Source organism: Primulina tabacum, chromosome 17 (genome assembly GCF_025594145.1).
Source record: "Primulina tabacum isolate GXHZ01 chromosome 17, ASM2559414v2, whole genome shotgun sequence".
Taxonomy (NCBI): domain Eukaryota; kingdom Viridiplantae; phylum Streptophyta; class Magnoliopsida; order Lamiales; family Gesneriaceae; genus Primulina; species Primulina tabacum.
In genome coordinates, this window is record NC_134566.1 from 13,476,994 (window position 1) to 13,491,837 (window position 14,844).

Below are 14,844 nucleotides of genomic sequence, written 5' to 3' on the forward strand. Positions count from 1 at the left end.
ATCAATCACACTTAGTGAGTCTAAAGACTCAACACATCATATTCTTGATAACGAGTAATACGTAATACAGTTAACATATAACAGTGAAAAATACTTGTACTTAACATATAAACATTCTCGTAAACATTTTCATGATGCATAAAAACATTTTCATAAAAACATAAACATACTCATATTCATAGTCGTATTCATATTCATATGCATATCCATATTCATATCCATATTCATATTCGTATTCATGTTCATGTTCGTGTTTGTTGAATTCAGATCGTGACTGTTACTCGTATTCTTAAACGTATTGGGCGATGGATCCATCTAAAGAAACCACAGTACTGGGCGGCGGGGACACCAGCAACACTCTCACCGGTCAACTGGGCCTTGGCCAACGTATTAACATATTCGTATTCGTATCACGTATTCGTATTCGTATCCGTATCCAAGGAAACACGATCGTCGGGCTCCCACTGGGACCATAACCCTCACGATATTTCCAACATGTAGTAGTCGCAATCCCTTCACGTCCTTCAACATGTTATCATCACTTAATAAAAACATGCATAATATCATTTTTATTTTGAAACCAAGCATGCAACATATATTTTAAATGGCCAATTTAAATCATAAAAAATCATAGACATTTAAAAATCACAACTTAACATATTAAAAATCATAAACATCCATGAACATTTTAAAAATCATATTTCAAAATATAAAAATTCTTAAACATGTGAAATAATAATATTAGCATATAAAACATCAAATAGGGCACTGCCATGACGTTTACTAATTTTTAGGTGTAAAAAGACCGTTTTACCCCTGGACGTAAAATTTCACGTTTTTGACTTTTTCTTAATTCCATTGACTCTAACATGTCCCAAATAATTATTTAAGCCTACGTGAATTTTCTCATATTTTTATTTAGCATAATTCGACGACTTTTAAATTAATCTTTAAATATAACGTATTAATGCGTTTTAATCCCGAATTAACCAAACCTTAATATAAAATTCCCAAATTAAAAAATTAGACTTTTAATAATTATTTAAGCTTAAACTTAATTTTTCAAAACTTTATAAAGCTTAAAACTAGGCTTTTCAATTAACTCGTTAATTAGCGTTTCGTGCGGCGATAAAATCCCGAATAAATCCAAAATTCGTTATTTTGATCCCAAATTTTAAACACAGCATTTTTATGATTTATTCTACCCTTCCAAGTCATGAGCCACCCCCGTGGACCCATGGATTCAAATTTCCTTCTTTAATTTTCGTTTTTGACACTTAATCAAACCACCCTAGCCAACTCCTAATTTACTCGAGCCACGCCCGAGCCACCTTGAGCCAAAACCTAGCCAACCCATATAGGGACCCTACTGACCAAGACCAGCCCAATAACATGAACCTAACCCGCTCAAAAAACCTGCTGAACTACAGACCAGATTGCATGTGCATGTGCGTGAGTGCTTTCTAGCTTATCTAGGACTCCTAGTTGCATTAGGACTCTACCAGCCCTTAACCACAGACCACCCATGATCCTAACCTCCCTTGGACCACGTCCAGACCATCCCAAAGCCTGGAACCCAGCAGCGAAGCTTCTGAATCCAAGGAACAACCTGAGCGTCTTCCATGCCCACTCAAGGCTCCATCTTCTTTTTTTTTTTTCTCACGCCTGCAGCGACCCAGCCGCACAGCCCTTGGCCCAGCCCTTAAGCACCATCCTAGGACCCTAAAGATTCGACCTAGCCCAGCCCAGAACCCCCAGGCCAAGCCCCTTCTTCCCTGCACAACAGCACCCCTGCGCTGCCTCATTGATGCTCTCGGGTGGAATCCTTCTTGGCAAGGACTCCTCCCAGCCCCTGGTCTCGAGTCCTAGCGTGGCTAGGACTCTAACCCTGACCCATAACAGACCCTAGCCATGCCCTGGTCCCAACCGAACCAAAGCCAAGTCCTGCAACTCATAAAACCGAGACCCTCAACCTCATGACAGAAAAGTGCTTCCAGCTTTTGTGTTTCTGATTTGTGCAGTGTTTTCGGTTGAGTTTTATGACCCTAAACTTGTGTAAATTCATGCTTGATCAAGTCCTAATCATGGCAGCCCTTTTAAACACATAAAAACATGATTTTGGAAATTAAAAACACCAATTTAGAACACATAATCATGTATTTACGAAAATTTAACTTGTGTGCCATGTTTTTCTTTAAAAATCATGCATAAACAAATACTATGGTGTGATGATGAGTAAAAGGAGAATATGGCGTGCCTTTGCATTTTTAACGCACAAATATCCGTTGACGAAGCGAAGAACGGCGACGAGAAACGACGGCTTGAAAAATCTATCAAACTTGATGCTTTTTCCTTCCACTTTTGATGTGTGTACCGTGTGTTTATGCTGGTAGGGGAGAGTTTTAATTGTTTAAAAGTGTGTGGCCGTGTGTAGTGTTTTGGGAGAAAGAATTTGAATTGAAAAGGGGCGTGGGGCGTGAGTTTCCTTGAGGTTTGGGAAGGGTTTAACATAATTAAATACTAAATAATTCACTAATTTGGACTTAGGCCTATCAAGCTAACAAATTAGGCCCATTAGTCTTAATTAGGATATTAAAAATAATTTTGCTTAATAAAATTTGTGAATTTATTAGCCGGGTTGCCAAAACGTTTATATTTTTGTTGAAAATCCAACACCGATAAAATTACGTCCCGGCGTATGAAATCACCTCAAAACCTCATATTTTCAAAAATAAGAAAAAGCATCACCCTTAATTAAAAACAATTAACCAATAAAAATATTTTCTATTTTTCAGTCATCGGTCTCCGTTCCTCGATCGCAACTCGAATAACCTTTAAAAATATATTTTAATGCAACCATGTTGAAAAATATATTTTAAACATGCAATTATGCACAACATAATTAATTAATGCAATTAAAACATTTAATTAAAATACAAGAGAATTTAATAATTGCATGCATGTGGTTTACGTGGACCTTAAAATTTTCGGGGCATTACATCAAGTCTCTCTCATATTAATTTGAAATTGAGTGAATTTTTTATTTTTTTGGAAAATAAGAGAAATGACTATAACTTTCATGTTCATCACTATGTCCAGAAATCGACGAATCAAGAGTTATTGTAGTCTTGACATAAGAGATATTAAACATTATGCGGATTGTGAGGTTATGGCCAACAATCGAAACTGTGCAAAGAGTTTCCATTAGGCAATAGATAAGTCCTAGTAAAAATGAGCTTGTACAATTGATTGTGTAAAGCAATGTCTTCTAGTGAATCTTTCTTAAGTTGAAGAAGGTGTGACGTAGGAGTTGTTGATCTCGGAACATCCATAAAAAAAATTGTATCTTTCCTTTATTTCATTTAATTATTGTTGTTGTTTTGAGATGCACATTTAATGCATTTTATGTGTTATTTCAAATGTCAAAATATTATATACAATGTGTTTGATAAAATATGAACCAAAATATTTTTATATATTCTATTTGCTTTCAAAAAGATTAGTTCGGACGTTATCTATGTTAAACAGATGCTGCAAGATCGAGCTGGAGGACACATATACATCAAACGACTAGATTTGAGCTTTATGGTATGTTGGTCATATCATTATGATCGATTATTGAAATGGAACGACTCACTATGAGTTTCAAAGATAAGAAATTTATATACAAATTATCTTCCAAAGTAGAATTCTGAATCATAGCTTAAAAAACTGATAAATCATGATGAATTTTCTGGTTCTACAACACGGATACAGCTATCGACTAGACATGAGCAGTTCTGGAATTTCGATCATATCGCTCTCATACAAATTTGATATTGAGTGATTATTAATTATATGAAAATCTAAGAGAAAGGGATACAACTTTCATGTTCATCACTTTCTCAAAAATCGATGAATCAAAATTATAATCAAGAGAAGAGACCAGCTAGACTTGAAACAACTTACATATAGTCTGGTATTTCAAGTCTCTCTCATATTAATTTGAAATTGAGTAATTTTTGTTTTTTTTTGGAAAATAAGAGGAATGAATATATCTTTCATGTTCATCACTTTGTCTAGAAATCGACGAATCAAGAGTTATTGTCGTCTTGACATAAGAGATATTAAATATTATGCGGATTGTGAGGTTATGGCCAACAATCGAAAATGTGTTAGGAGTTTCCATTAGGCAATAGATAAGTCCTAGTAAAAATGAGTTTGTACAATTGATTGTATAAAGCAATGTCTTCTAGTGAATCTTTCTTAAGTTGAAAAAGGTGTGATGTAGGAATTGTTGATCTCTGAACATGCATAAAAAAATTGTATCTTTCCTTTATTTCATTTAATTATTGTTGTTGTTTTGAGATGCACATTTAATGCATTTTATGTGTTATTTCAAATGTCAAAATATTATATACAATGTGTTTGATAAAATATTTCAACCAAAATATTTTTATATATTATACTTGCTTTCAAAAAGATTAGTTCGGATGTTATCTATGTTAAACAGATGCTGCAAGATCGAGCTGGAGGACACATATACATCAAACGACTAGATTTGAACATTATGGTATGTTGGTCATATCATTATGATCGATTATTGAAATGGAACGACTCACTATGAGTTTCAAAGATAATAAATTTATATACAAATTATCTTCCAAAGTAGAATTCTGAATCATAGCATAAAAAGCTGATAAATCGTGATGAATTTTCTGGTTCTACAACACGGTTACAGCTATCGACTAGACATGAGCAGTTCTGGAATTTCGATCATATCGCTCTTATACAAATTTGATATTGATTGATTCTTAATTATATGGAAATCTAAAAGAAAGAGATACAACTTTCATTGTAACGTCCCAAAAAAATTTGAAGGTTCACGTGAACCACGTGTATGCAAATTATTAAATCTCCTTGGTATTTTTTTAAATTATTTTAAAGCATAAAATGCATGTTTATTTTATTAATTTGTGTTTAATTATTTTTATGCATTTTATTGCATAATTCATGCATGATAGGATTTAATTCATGAAATTTTTAAAGTTCACGCATTAGGGTTTCTAGGTGCATTTCACGTTCGAACGAGGACCGGAGGCCGGAGAATTTTCAGGAAAATTATTTTAATACATGATTAATTTTTATAAATTAATATATGATGTTTTAAGTGGATTTTTCAAATAATAGGATTTTACTTGGTATTTATACCCACAGGACTTTATTTTTAACGGTACGCAAATTTTATCGATTCGGGGGACTTTTTAAGGGTTCGGCTAATATTTTCAAGAACTTTTCAACATGAAATATTTTTCGGGAGTGTGTTTGGATTTAATGGCCTACTTTTAAGCTTATTGGGCTTAAAACATTTTTAAAACTTTTAAATTGCAAATTTTGGCCCATTAACTAATTGTTATCTATTTATTTATCTACCTAAACCACTCCTTAACCTAAACCTAAATACCCTACATAGCCGACACCCCCCTCAACAGCAGACACTATCGTTTTCAGCACTCTTTCCAGCTGGTGGCCTCGGTTTGTCTTGATCTTGCAAAGAAATTCATCCGGTGTTCCCATTTTCTTGTTTCGTTCATCGATCATCATCAAGGCACGCGTTGTACCTTCATTTCTGCATCACTCACGTGTATATTACTGATGTTTATGTGTACATGCATGAAATCTCTCGATCTGGAAATGAACATGAAGTGCCATCAATTTTACATGGGTTTCCTTCCAATTTTTATTTCTGTTCCTCACGAGTTTTGAGTTTTCTTGCAAGGGGTCGCTGTGCTCGGTTGTTTAGGGGTTACTCGTGGTGTATAAGTACTGCTTTGGGGTCTAGGGTGGCTGCTGATCGTACCAAGGGAAGATCCGAGAGTAGCGTGCCATGGGGAGGCTAGATTTCGATAGATCGAGGGCCAAGGGGAGAGCTGTCGGTACCAGGGTGAGACCAGGCTATAGATCTACTCATGATGGTTCGAACTACTTCTTGAGAGAGCCCTAGCACTGCTGGGTCGAACCCTTGAGTGAGACAATAGAACCGAATGCAAGGGGGAGACGGTGGAGGCACTTTTGGTGTCTAGCGGGTGGGCTGTTAGTGTAGGCTGCATGGGGCCAATTGTGTGGTTAAGGTAGGTTCTTTAGGGTCTAATCTAGGTCCATGTTAGGTGGGTTCAGAGCTGGTGCATCGGGGATTAGCTGATGGAGTGAAATTTGGGGGTGTGCACGAGGTGGTGACATGTGAGAGGACCGAGACTTTTTGTTCGGTGCTGGAAGCTTCAACCTGAGTTTAGAGGCTTAATGACATTTTTTTTAGGAGTATTCTAGTGTTTGTAAAATATGGTAAAAGTTGGGAAAGTTTTAATTAATTTTTGGTTCGATTCGGGTTAAAACCGGGACACCTGTCTAAGTTTTAAAACGAATCGATTAAGTTCGGATTTTTGGCTCGAGTTTACGTCTAGGAATGCTTTTAAAATGTTTTGGGACATTTTAAGGTGTTTGGTAAGGTTCGGGTCAATTTTAGAGGTCCAGGGGTGAAATGATAATTTTTAGGTTTCTAGGGGCAAAATGGTTATTTTGCACCCGGGGTGAGATTTTGGTACTGGCAGTGCACTGAGCACAAAATTATGATATTTTAAATGTTTATGCATCATGTTTGCGATTTTTACGCAATTATGATAAATACGGTGCATGCTTGGTTTAAAGGAAAAATTATGTATATGCATGTTTTTATTAAGTGATGAATATAATGACACGTTTTGAAAGAAGTGATTTAGTTGTGACTGACACGATGATATGATTGGAGATATCGTGAGGAAAAAGGCCCCAGAGGGAGCCCGTTTACGGGAGAAGGCCCCAGAGGGAGCCCAACGATCGTATTTCCATTGACATGATATGATGATATGATAGGCTCGGGCTCAGTTGACGGGTGAGAGTGTCGCTGATGTCCCCCGCCGCCGGGTACCGCGGTTACACGTAGATGGATCCATCGACTGACATGATGACATGATGATACGAAAGTCACAGCTAATGAACGGAATTCAAATTAAGATTTTAACACGTATATGTTGATACGATGATACATGCTATGATTATTATCATGTTTTGAAAGGATACGACACGTTTACGTATATGATAACATGAGATGACATGTTTTGACACGTATATGATGATATGAGATGACATGATTTGACACGACATGATTTTATACGACATGTTTATGTTCATGTTTTAAAGTTCATGAAAGGTATGTTGGCATTATGATTTTACACAACACGTTTACGTTATGCTTTTAAGTTCATGAAATATATGTTGAGTATGATATTTTTCACTGCTGTGTGCTACGTATATGTACTTGTTATTCCTGGTACATGCGTGTTGAGTCTTTAGACTCACTAGGCGTGTGTGATGCAGGTGAGCTTAATGATGAGGAGACTGGAGGTGCCGAACTCTGAGTAGGCAGAACTGGTAAGGTGACACGACCCGAGGACCATACGTTTATGTTTACGTATGATTTTAGACTAGTTGGATTATTTTAAACTGTGTTATTTTTATTGTAAATTAAAGACGATCATTTTAAATGATATTTGAAAATGCGAGCATCTTAAAAAAAAATTATTTTCGCATTTTTAAAAATGAGCGAGACGTAACATTCATGTTCATCAATTTCTCAAAAATCGATGAATCAAAATTTATAATCAAGAGAAGAGAGCAGCTAGACTTGAAACAACTTACATATAGTCTGGTATTTCAAGTCTCTCTCATATTAATTTGAAATTGAGTGATTTTTTTTTTTGGAAAACAAGAGAAATGATTATAACTTTCATGTTCATCACTTTGTCCAGAAATCGACGAATCAAGAGTTATTGTATCTTGACATAAGAGATATTAAACATTATGCGGATTGTGAGGTTATGGCCAACAATCGAAACTGTGTTAGGAGTTTCCATTAGGCAATAGATAAGTCCTAGTAAAAATGGGTTTGTACAATTGATTGTATAAAGCAATGTCTTCTAGTGAATCTTTCTTAAGTTGAAAAAGGTGTGATGTAGGAGTTGTTGATCTCTGAACATGCATAAAAAAATTGTATCTTTCCTTTATTTCATTTAATTATTGTTGTTGTTTTGAGATGCACATTTAATGCATTTTATGTGTTATTTCAAATGTCAAAATATTATATACAATGTGTTTGATAAAATATTTCAACCAAAATATTTTTATATATTATACTTGCTTTCAAAAAGATTAGTTCGGACGTTATTTATGTTTCAACCAAAATATTTTTATACATTCTACTTGCACATCTTTTAAATATTTTTCAAAATGTTTAATTGGTTTTTATAAGGATTATTTTGGATTTCTTCCATTTGGTCATAAAACCAAACTCGATTTAATTTATCCGTGTTCGATTCATTTTTTAACGTTTCAAGAACGAGCTATTGTATCTCAAGTTTGAAGAAAAATTTAAAAAATTTTATTCATCCTTCTAAACTCTAATTCGATCCCAACATAAACTGTCGTTAAAATACCAGCGATTTTAAAAAAATTATCGCTAATTTCAGGATTTGAATAAATCGTCTCTAAAACTAGCGATAGTTTTATAAGATTTTTTTTATTGAAACATTACATAGTTATCTGTCGTAGGACTTTCATGATATTAAATATATCTTTATTGAAATAGAATATAAGTAATATTGATCCATCCCCAATGTTAACCCTTACATAGATTAAATAAGCGAAAGAAAGAATCTTTTTCACTTGATGGAATTCAAGGTCCGAGTTGATTCTCTCCTAACCATGATTAAAAGGGTACATTTGTACTCTAACTTACATATTAGAATACACAAAAAGATTGTTGTGCAAGTGCCTTTGTACAGTATTAATTACCAACTAATTCTAATTGTCGACAAACAATAAATTATAGATAAAGATTTTGTATGTGAATAATGAATTGTTCAATGTTCTTGAAGCTGTTGGATCTGGCCAAGTGCCTCCTCCAAATCCCATCTTTTGTCCTCATCCTCTTCACAGCATGCTATTCCAATCTTCAAAAGCTTCTCCATTTGCGGTATACATCCGTGATCCTTGATCTCTTTGTCGAAAACTTCTGTGTTGCTGCTATTGCTTACAATGCCATCGATCCATCCGGCTAAGTTCGCGCCATATGGTTCGGATCCTTGGGACAGATACTTGGCCACCAACTTGCCTGTCAATATCTCCAATATCAAAATCCCTAAACACCAAACATCTGTTTTCTTCGAGGTCGTGCCGTGTTGGGCATATTCCGGAGACTTGTAGGCCACTAGGATATCTTGTACTTGGCCGGGGTTTACCACAGGCACCAGGGAGTAGTCCATGAGCACGGGGTTGAAGAACTTGTCCAGAAGTACGTTTGAGGATTTGAGGTGTGCGTGAGGCACAGTTAGACTTGGAAGCTCTCTGTGAAGATAAGCCAGCCCCTGCGCCACTCCTTTTATGATGTTTAACCGGATTGGCCAGCTGAGACATGGCTCGTGAGAACGTTTTCCATGAAGATGCGAAGCCAAGCTTCCGTTGTACACATAGTCGAAGACCAGTAACTTCTCTTCTTTGCGATACAAGTAGGCGACGAGCGGCAGAAGATTGGGGTGTTTGAGTCGGCCTAGCCTTCTCATGTGCTCGTGGAAGTCTTCCTTGGCTACTGTATTCATTTGCTTGAACCTCTTCACCACCAGCGCCTCCCCCTCCACCAATACTGCCTTGTAAGATGCCCCAAAGTTGCCACTTCCCAACACCTCGGCCGATGCTCTCATCAAGTCTTGCAAGTCAAACTTTTCTCTATCGTCTCTAACAAAAGACAGCTTACCTGCTTGTGGTTCAGCTCTTTTGGGAAGGTTTCCGTTTTCTTTCATGTCACCGACAGGCTCCACTGTCGTCACTGGCACGCTCTTTTCCACCCCCAATCGTGGTGTTTGGCTCTCACGGTTTCGCTGGCACAAGAGGAGCAGCAATATGATGAGAAACAACCCCACTAAGGCTGACACCACAATTATTGCAATTCGAGCGGGAGATGGCTTGTTATCTTTAGCAGCAATTGGGGTGCTAGTAATTTGACCTGAAGGAGGAGGAGAGCCGAGAGATGGCTCCAAATCTGGTGGGGGGGCTGGGGGTGGCTCGCATTTTGAGTCTAGAGGCTTCCCGCACAGTGCTTTGTTGCCTGCATCATATGCATGCATACATACGTATGACCAATCAATGCAAATCAAATTAACTCTTAAATTTTATTCATACCTGAAAAGGAGCTGGGACCGAATTTCATTAGTGGAGCAGGGATTGAACCCTCCAATTGATTGTTAGATACATTGAAGAGTTTGAGATGCTTTGAGCTGATTGGCGGTATGTTGCCCGTGAATTGGTTGTCCTGGAGACTCAACTCTCTGAGTTTAGGGGATTCAATGGATGCAGGGATATGGCCTGTGAACTTGTTGTTTGCCATATAAACTTTCTTCAAATAGCTCATACCCTTGAAAGCGTCCTCCGGTATCTGACCCGAAAACTGATTGTCGGACAAGAACAAGGACTTGAGAGCGCCAAGCTTCCTCCAATCTGGCATTTGCCCATCGAAGCTGTTGTTCATAAAGCTAAGGGTCCGCAAATAACGCAGAGGGACAAGAGAATCCACATCAATTTTCCCCCTGAGGTTCATGTTTTCAAGTTGCAATCCCCACACGTAGCCATTGAAGCATAGAACACCTTTCCAGTTTCCACGGTTTCCTGAACATGGATGTGATATGGATGGATCCCAGTTGGCAAGAAACGGCTCCACATTTTCCAGGGAGCTTTTGAACTTGATGAGAGCAGATATGGATGCATCTTCAATTCCTTGTGCATTACTGGCCACCTGAAGCTGCAAGATGACGACTACAATAATCAAGAAGGACAAACAAAGCTTTTTGGATATCGTTTTCGGGCACGGGCGCACAGGATGAGCCGCGCCCCTCACCATCGTGAATCTTGATTACGATGTTCTATCTGTAGTGTAGGTGTAGGAAGAAGCTAGCAAGCTGCAAGAACGTCTTGACGTCATGAGAACCAATTGATAATGTTTTCCAATTTGTTCAGAGAAAGAAATGGCAGAAACTGAAGAAAGGCATGCAGGAAGCTGGTGAAAGTTGGTGGCGAAGAGGAATAGTTGAGGTACTGAGGGCTTCAAAACCAAACATTTAAGGAAATTTTCTACGTGTGGGAGAAGATTTAGGACAGCCCATAAAAATTTTCAACAAGTATCCATAATTAGACGTCCATACAAACTCTCTTTCTCGATCCCTCTCATTCAAAACACACACAGTCCAACAGGCACTACCGTCATCTTAATTAATTTAGTCATTTAAAAAGAAAACCAAAAATTTTGTGTGGTAAATTTTGTTCCATGGTTGGCTGCTTTTGGAGGAACCAATCTTGAAATGATTTGAATTCATGTTTTGGTATGTTGAGCAAGTTAAATGTATAAACCAGCTAAATTACTAATTTGAGTATATGTATGATATTCGTGTAGATTGTGACATTGAATCTGATAGTATGTAAAGTATTTCCGATCCATAAACTTACATCTAGTTCATAATATATTTCAATCAATTTTTGTTCATTGACTTGATTAGAGTTGTGATCCTATTTTTCATTAATGTTAGTTTATCTTCATTATTATGAAACTCGTCGGCGTAAACCTCGAACTAGCGGAGTAGTATGCAAATTATATTAGGTAAGTAAATCAAACTGGACATATGCAATACGATAAACACACCTAAAAAAATATTGTTTAAAAAAATCGAACTTATAGCTCATACATCAACGTTTGTTTTTGATAATAAAAAAAAAGATGGAAAACTCAACCTCGTATTAAACCAGTCCCACCGAACATAATTGAACACAGACAAAATGGTCCCAAGTGAGTGTGAATGGAGGCAAAAACTTGTGTGAGACGATCTCACGGGTCATATTGTGTTAGACGTATATCTTATTTGGGTCTTCCATGAAAAAGTATTACTTTTATGCTAAAAGTATTGATTTTTATTGTGAATATCGGTAGAGTTGACCCATCTAACAGATAAAGATTTGTTTAAAATGAAAATATTTAATTATAATTTTTATTTTATTATGAGTTGAATAAGAAGCAATAACTTTTAACTGAAATAATAAGTTTTCAAAAATGTTATTATGAGTTGAATATAAAACAATAACTTTTAATTGAAATAATAAGTTTATTAATATAAAGTTGGAGAATAAATATAATAATTTTTTAATTTTTAAATATTTTTTAATTGTATAATAACTAAAAGTAAAAAATATTATTCCGTTTATTTTTAAGTAAATCAAACCTGAATTGGACCTGTTATGTTTCAAATATGGAGTCAAACAGGGCTAAAATGAGACGAGGTGTCCAGATTTGACCAAAACGGTGTCGACCCACCCTGTTGCCATCTTAAAGACAAAGCTTGGTTCAGTGGTACTTTTTTTTAGGGGAAAAAAATCAATAGTCGGCTGAATGGGAAACGTGGTGCTGTCCTAAGTGCTGACGCGTCCATCAACTACCATTTTTGTGCAACGTGCCATGCTTCCCTCTATAAAGATTCATTTATTCACCGCTTTCGTTTGTAGGGAAACTACCTGAGATTCAGAAATTAAAATGGGACAAGGAGAGGAAACAAAGACCAGGCCCGACCCGAATATCGAGATTCAGGTATGTAATGTAATCAATATCAGATGGGGTTTGATCTCCGAGTCAAGGCATGGGGTTTGATGCGTATTTGTTGATGCAGGAAAGAGGCGAAATATTCTTCTTTTGCAGGCCTAAAGTAGAGAAGGAAGAAGCACATGGGCCTGAAGAAGTACAGCGTTTGTACTTGGTTCTCCGACCAGAATCTGGGGAAAGACCCGTTGAATGTAAACAAGAAGGCGATAAGAAGGATTCTCCGAGCGGTGGACATGGCAGCCAGGTTACCAGCCAGTTAACTAACAATGCCAAGCTATATGTGCAACCTATTTGTACATTTTCTGCTAATACTGGTTTGTTGGTTCTTGATTTAGGAAGTAAACATCGAGAAACAACTTCTGCTGCGACTCATTGCGATGGGCCGTAAAACTCTTCCAGATACCAGCAAGAAGAGTAGGCCGTATTGGGGCTTTGTTGAGATGGTCACAACTAAAATTGAAGACCTTAAGAATGCTCTCCAAGGAGGTTGATTGTTGCATTACATTTCATTCATTAAACATAGTAGATTATGTGTATGATCCTATTGTATTAAAATTGCAGGAGAATATGATACTGCAACAAGAGGTCATAGGCACAAACCCGATGCGAGGGCGGCGGCAGGAGCAGGCGTATATCGGATCCTAAGGCACAAGACGCACACACATTTGGTTTACAAGCTTGAACAGCCAGACGAGGAAAAGGAAGCCTTCAATATAGCTTCAGAAGCATCGTTCCTCCTGCAGATAAAGAACCCTGACCAGCAGGGTTCTTCTTCCGGATTCAGAGGGCTGCAGAGCAAGAAGAAAGCAGCATTTCCTGCCCACATACAGGGCTTATTCGGACATCGGCGCTTTCATTCAGCAGACCCTCCTGATTTCCTCAACTATGAAGGATGTGAGATTCTACTTATATCCGCATCCGATGACCTGGATGAAGAGCTGGGACTGGAGTTGAAAACTGAACAGCACGAGTGCTCTGATCTAATGGATATGTTGGGGGACGCTGGTTACCCTCGTCCCTTGCTTGAAGGCACTTGGGCCTGAATCATCTTATTGTGCTTTTGTATGTAAATAACTTGGATAATAATATGCATTTGCGTGTTTCAACATTTTCGTTGATGCTTCCTCGAAAAATGAGAGCCCACAAAAACGCAAAATTCGATTTTTTTTTAAAAAAAAGGGGTCATGAAATGTCGAAGTCTTGCTAAAATCTTAATGTATAACAAACATAAAGACCACCCAAGAAACAAGAGCAGAGCCAATCGAGAACCTAGGAGGAATCTGTAGCCCGGCGAACCAAATTCCATAGCTGGACGGCGCCATTCCAAATGCCTGCGGAGGCGACGCCTAGAGCCAGCGCTTGAGGGTAACTAGGCTTGGAATCTAGCTTCATCTCGAGGTTCAGCAGGCGGGAGTGGACGGCGTCGAGCTTGGAATCGGCAGGCTTGCGCGTGCGATTGGCGGTGATCATTCTGAAGAGGGCAGTCTGCAGATCCTGAATGACCTTGAGCGAAGCCTGCTGATTCTCCATCCCCTGCTTCTCGTAGTGAGACACCAGCTCTTGGGGGCTGGGCATTCTACCTCTCTTCTTCTTCTTGCTCTCGCTATCCTCGGAAACTGTTGTCGGTAATCTCTCCATTGATAGATTCTGATTCTGAGTTCGATGGATGGATTGATGGATAAAATGCTAGAACCCTACGGAAGCTGTCCATTTGTTGGGCCAGTCGGGTTGCTTACAAATTTACCCATTTGCAGGTGGCCCGTGACCCATTTTGGTTGAGTTGGCTTGCTGGTCGAGGTATTTTTTTTACAAACATATATATTTTTTAAGTGAAAGAATTATTTTAAATGTGAGAAATCGGAGATTTGTCTATACATAATTAAATAATAAAATTTAATTAGCTATATATATATATATATATATATATATATATTTTTATGGTTGCTTGCTCACAACTAGTCTTAGATAGAGATGGGTTGAGAATTTTGCACCAATGAGACAGGTCGACCTATCAAATGGTGGGTTATGATAGGTTTTAAAAAAATTTGAAAATTAATCAAAGGAAACCTAGTACTGAGTCGGTATGGTATATCGGTTTTTTCAAAGAAAACAGTATATAATACCAAAAGTTTTAGTAC

At 37.4% G+C, this 14,844-nt stretch overlaps 3 protein-coding genes across 3 annotated transcripts; 1 reads left to right on the forward strand and 2 right to left on the reverse strand.

The window, feature by feature from the left end:
- Nucleotides 1-8,710: 8,710 nt before the first annotated feature.
- On the reverse strand, nt 8,711-11,228 carry LOC142532033 (pollen receptor-like kinase 4). Its single transcript, XM_075638339.1, has 2 exons — nt 10,249-11,228; nt 8,711-10,174 (listed from the first exon to the last, which is right to left on the reverse strand). The coding sequence occupies exons 1-2, from the start codon at nt 10,961-10,963 to the stop codon at nt 8,934-8,936; spliced, it is 1,956 nt and encodes a 651-aa protein (XP_075494454.1). The 5' UTR covers nt 10,964-11,228; the 3' UTR covers nt 8,711-8,933.
- Nucleotides 11,229-12,490: 1,262 nt separating this feature from the next.
- LOC142530903 (uncharacterized) lies at nt 12,491-13,870 on the forward strand. Its single transcript, XM_075636815.1, has 4 exons — nt 12,491-12,694; nt 12,774-12,950; nt 13,042-13,192; nt 13,268-13,870. The coding sequence occupies exons 1-4, from the start codon at nt 12,641-12,643 to the stop codon at nt 13,747-13,749; spliced, it is 864 nt and encodes a 287-aa protein (XP_075492930.1). The 5' UTR covers nt 12,491-12,640; the 3' UTR covers nt 13,750-13,870.
- LOC142530905 (uncharacterized) lies at nt 13,854-14,472 on the reverse strand. Its single transcript, XM_075636818.1, has one exon. It carries the CDS (start codon nt 14,342-14,344, stop codon nt 13,976-13,978), a length of 369 nt encoding a protein of 122 aa, XP_075492933.1. The 5' UTR covers nt 14,345-14,472; the 3' UTR covers nt 13,854-13,975.
- Nucleotides 14,473-14,844: the final 372 nt, after the last annotated feature.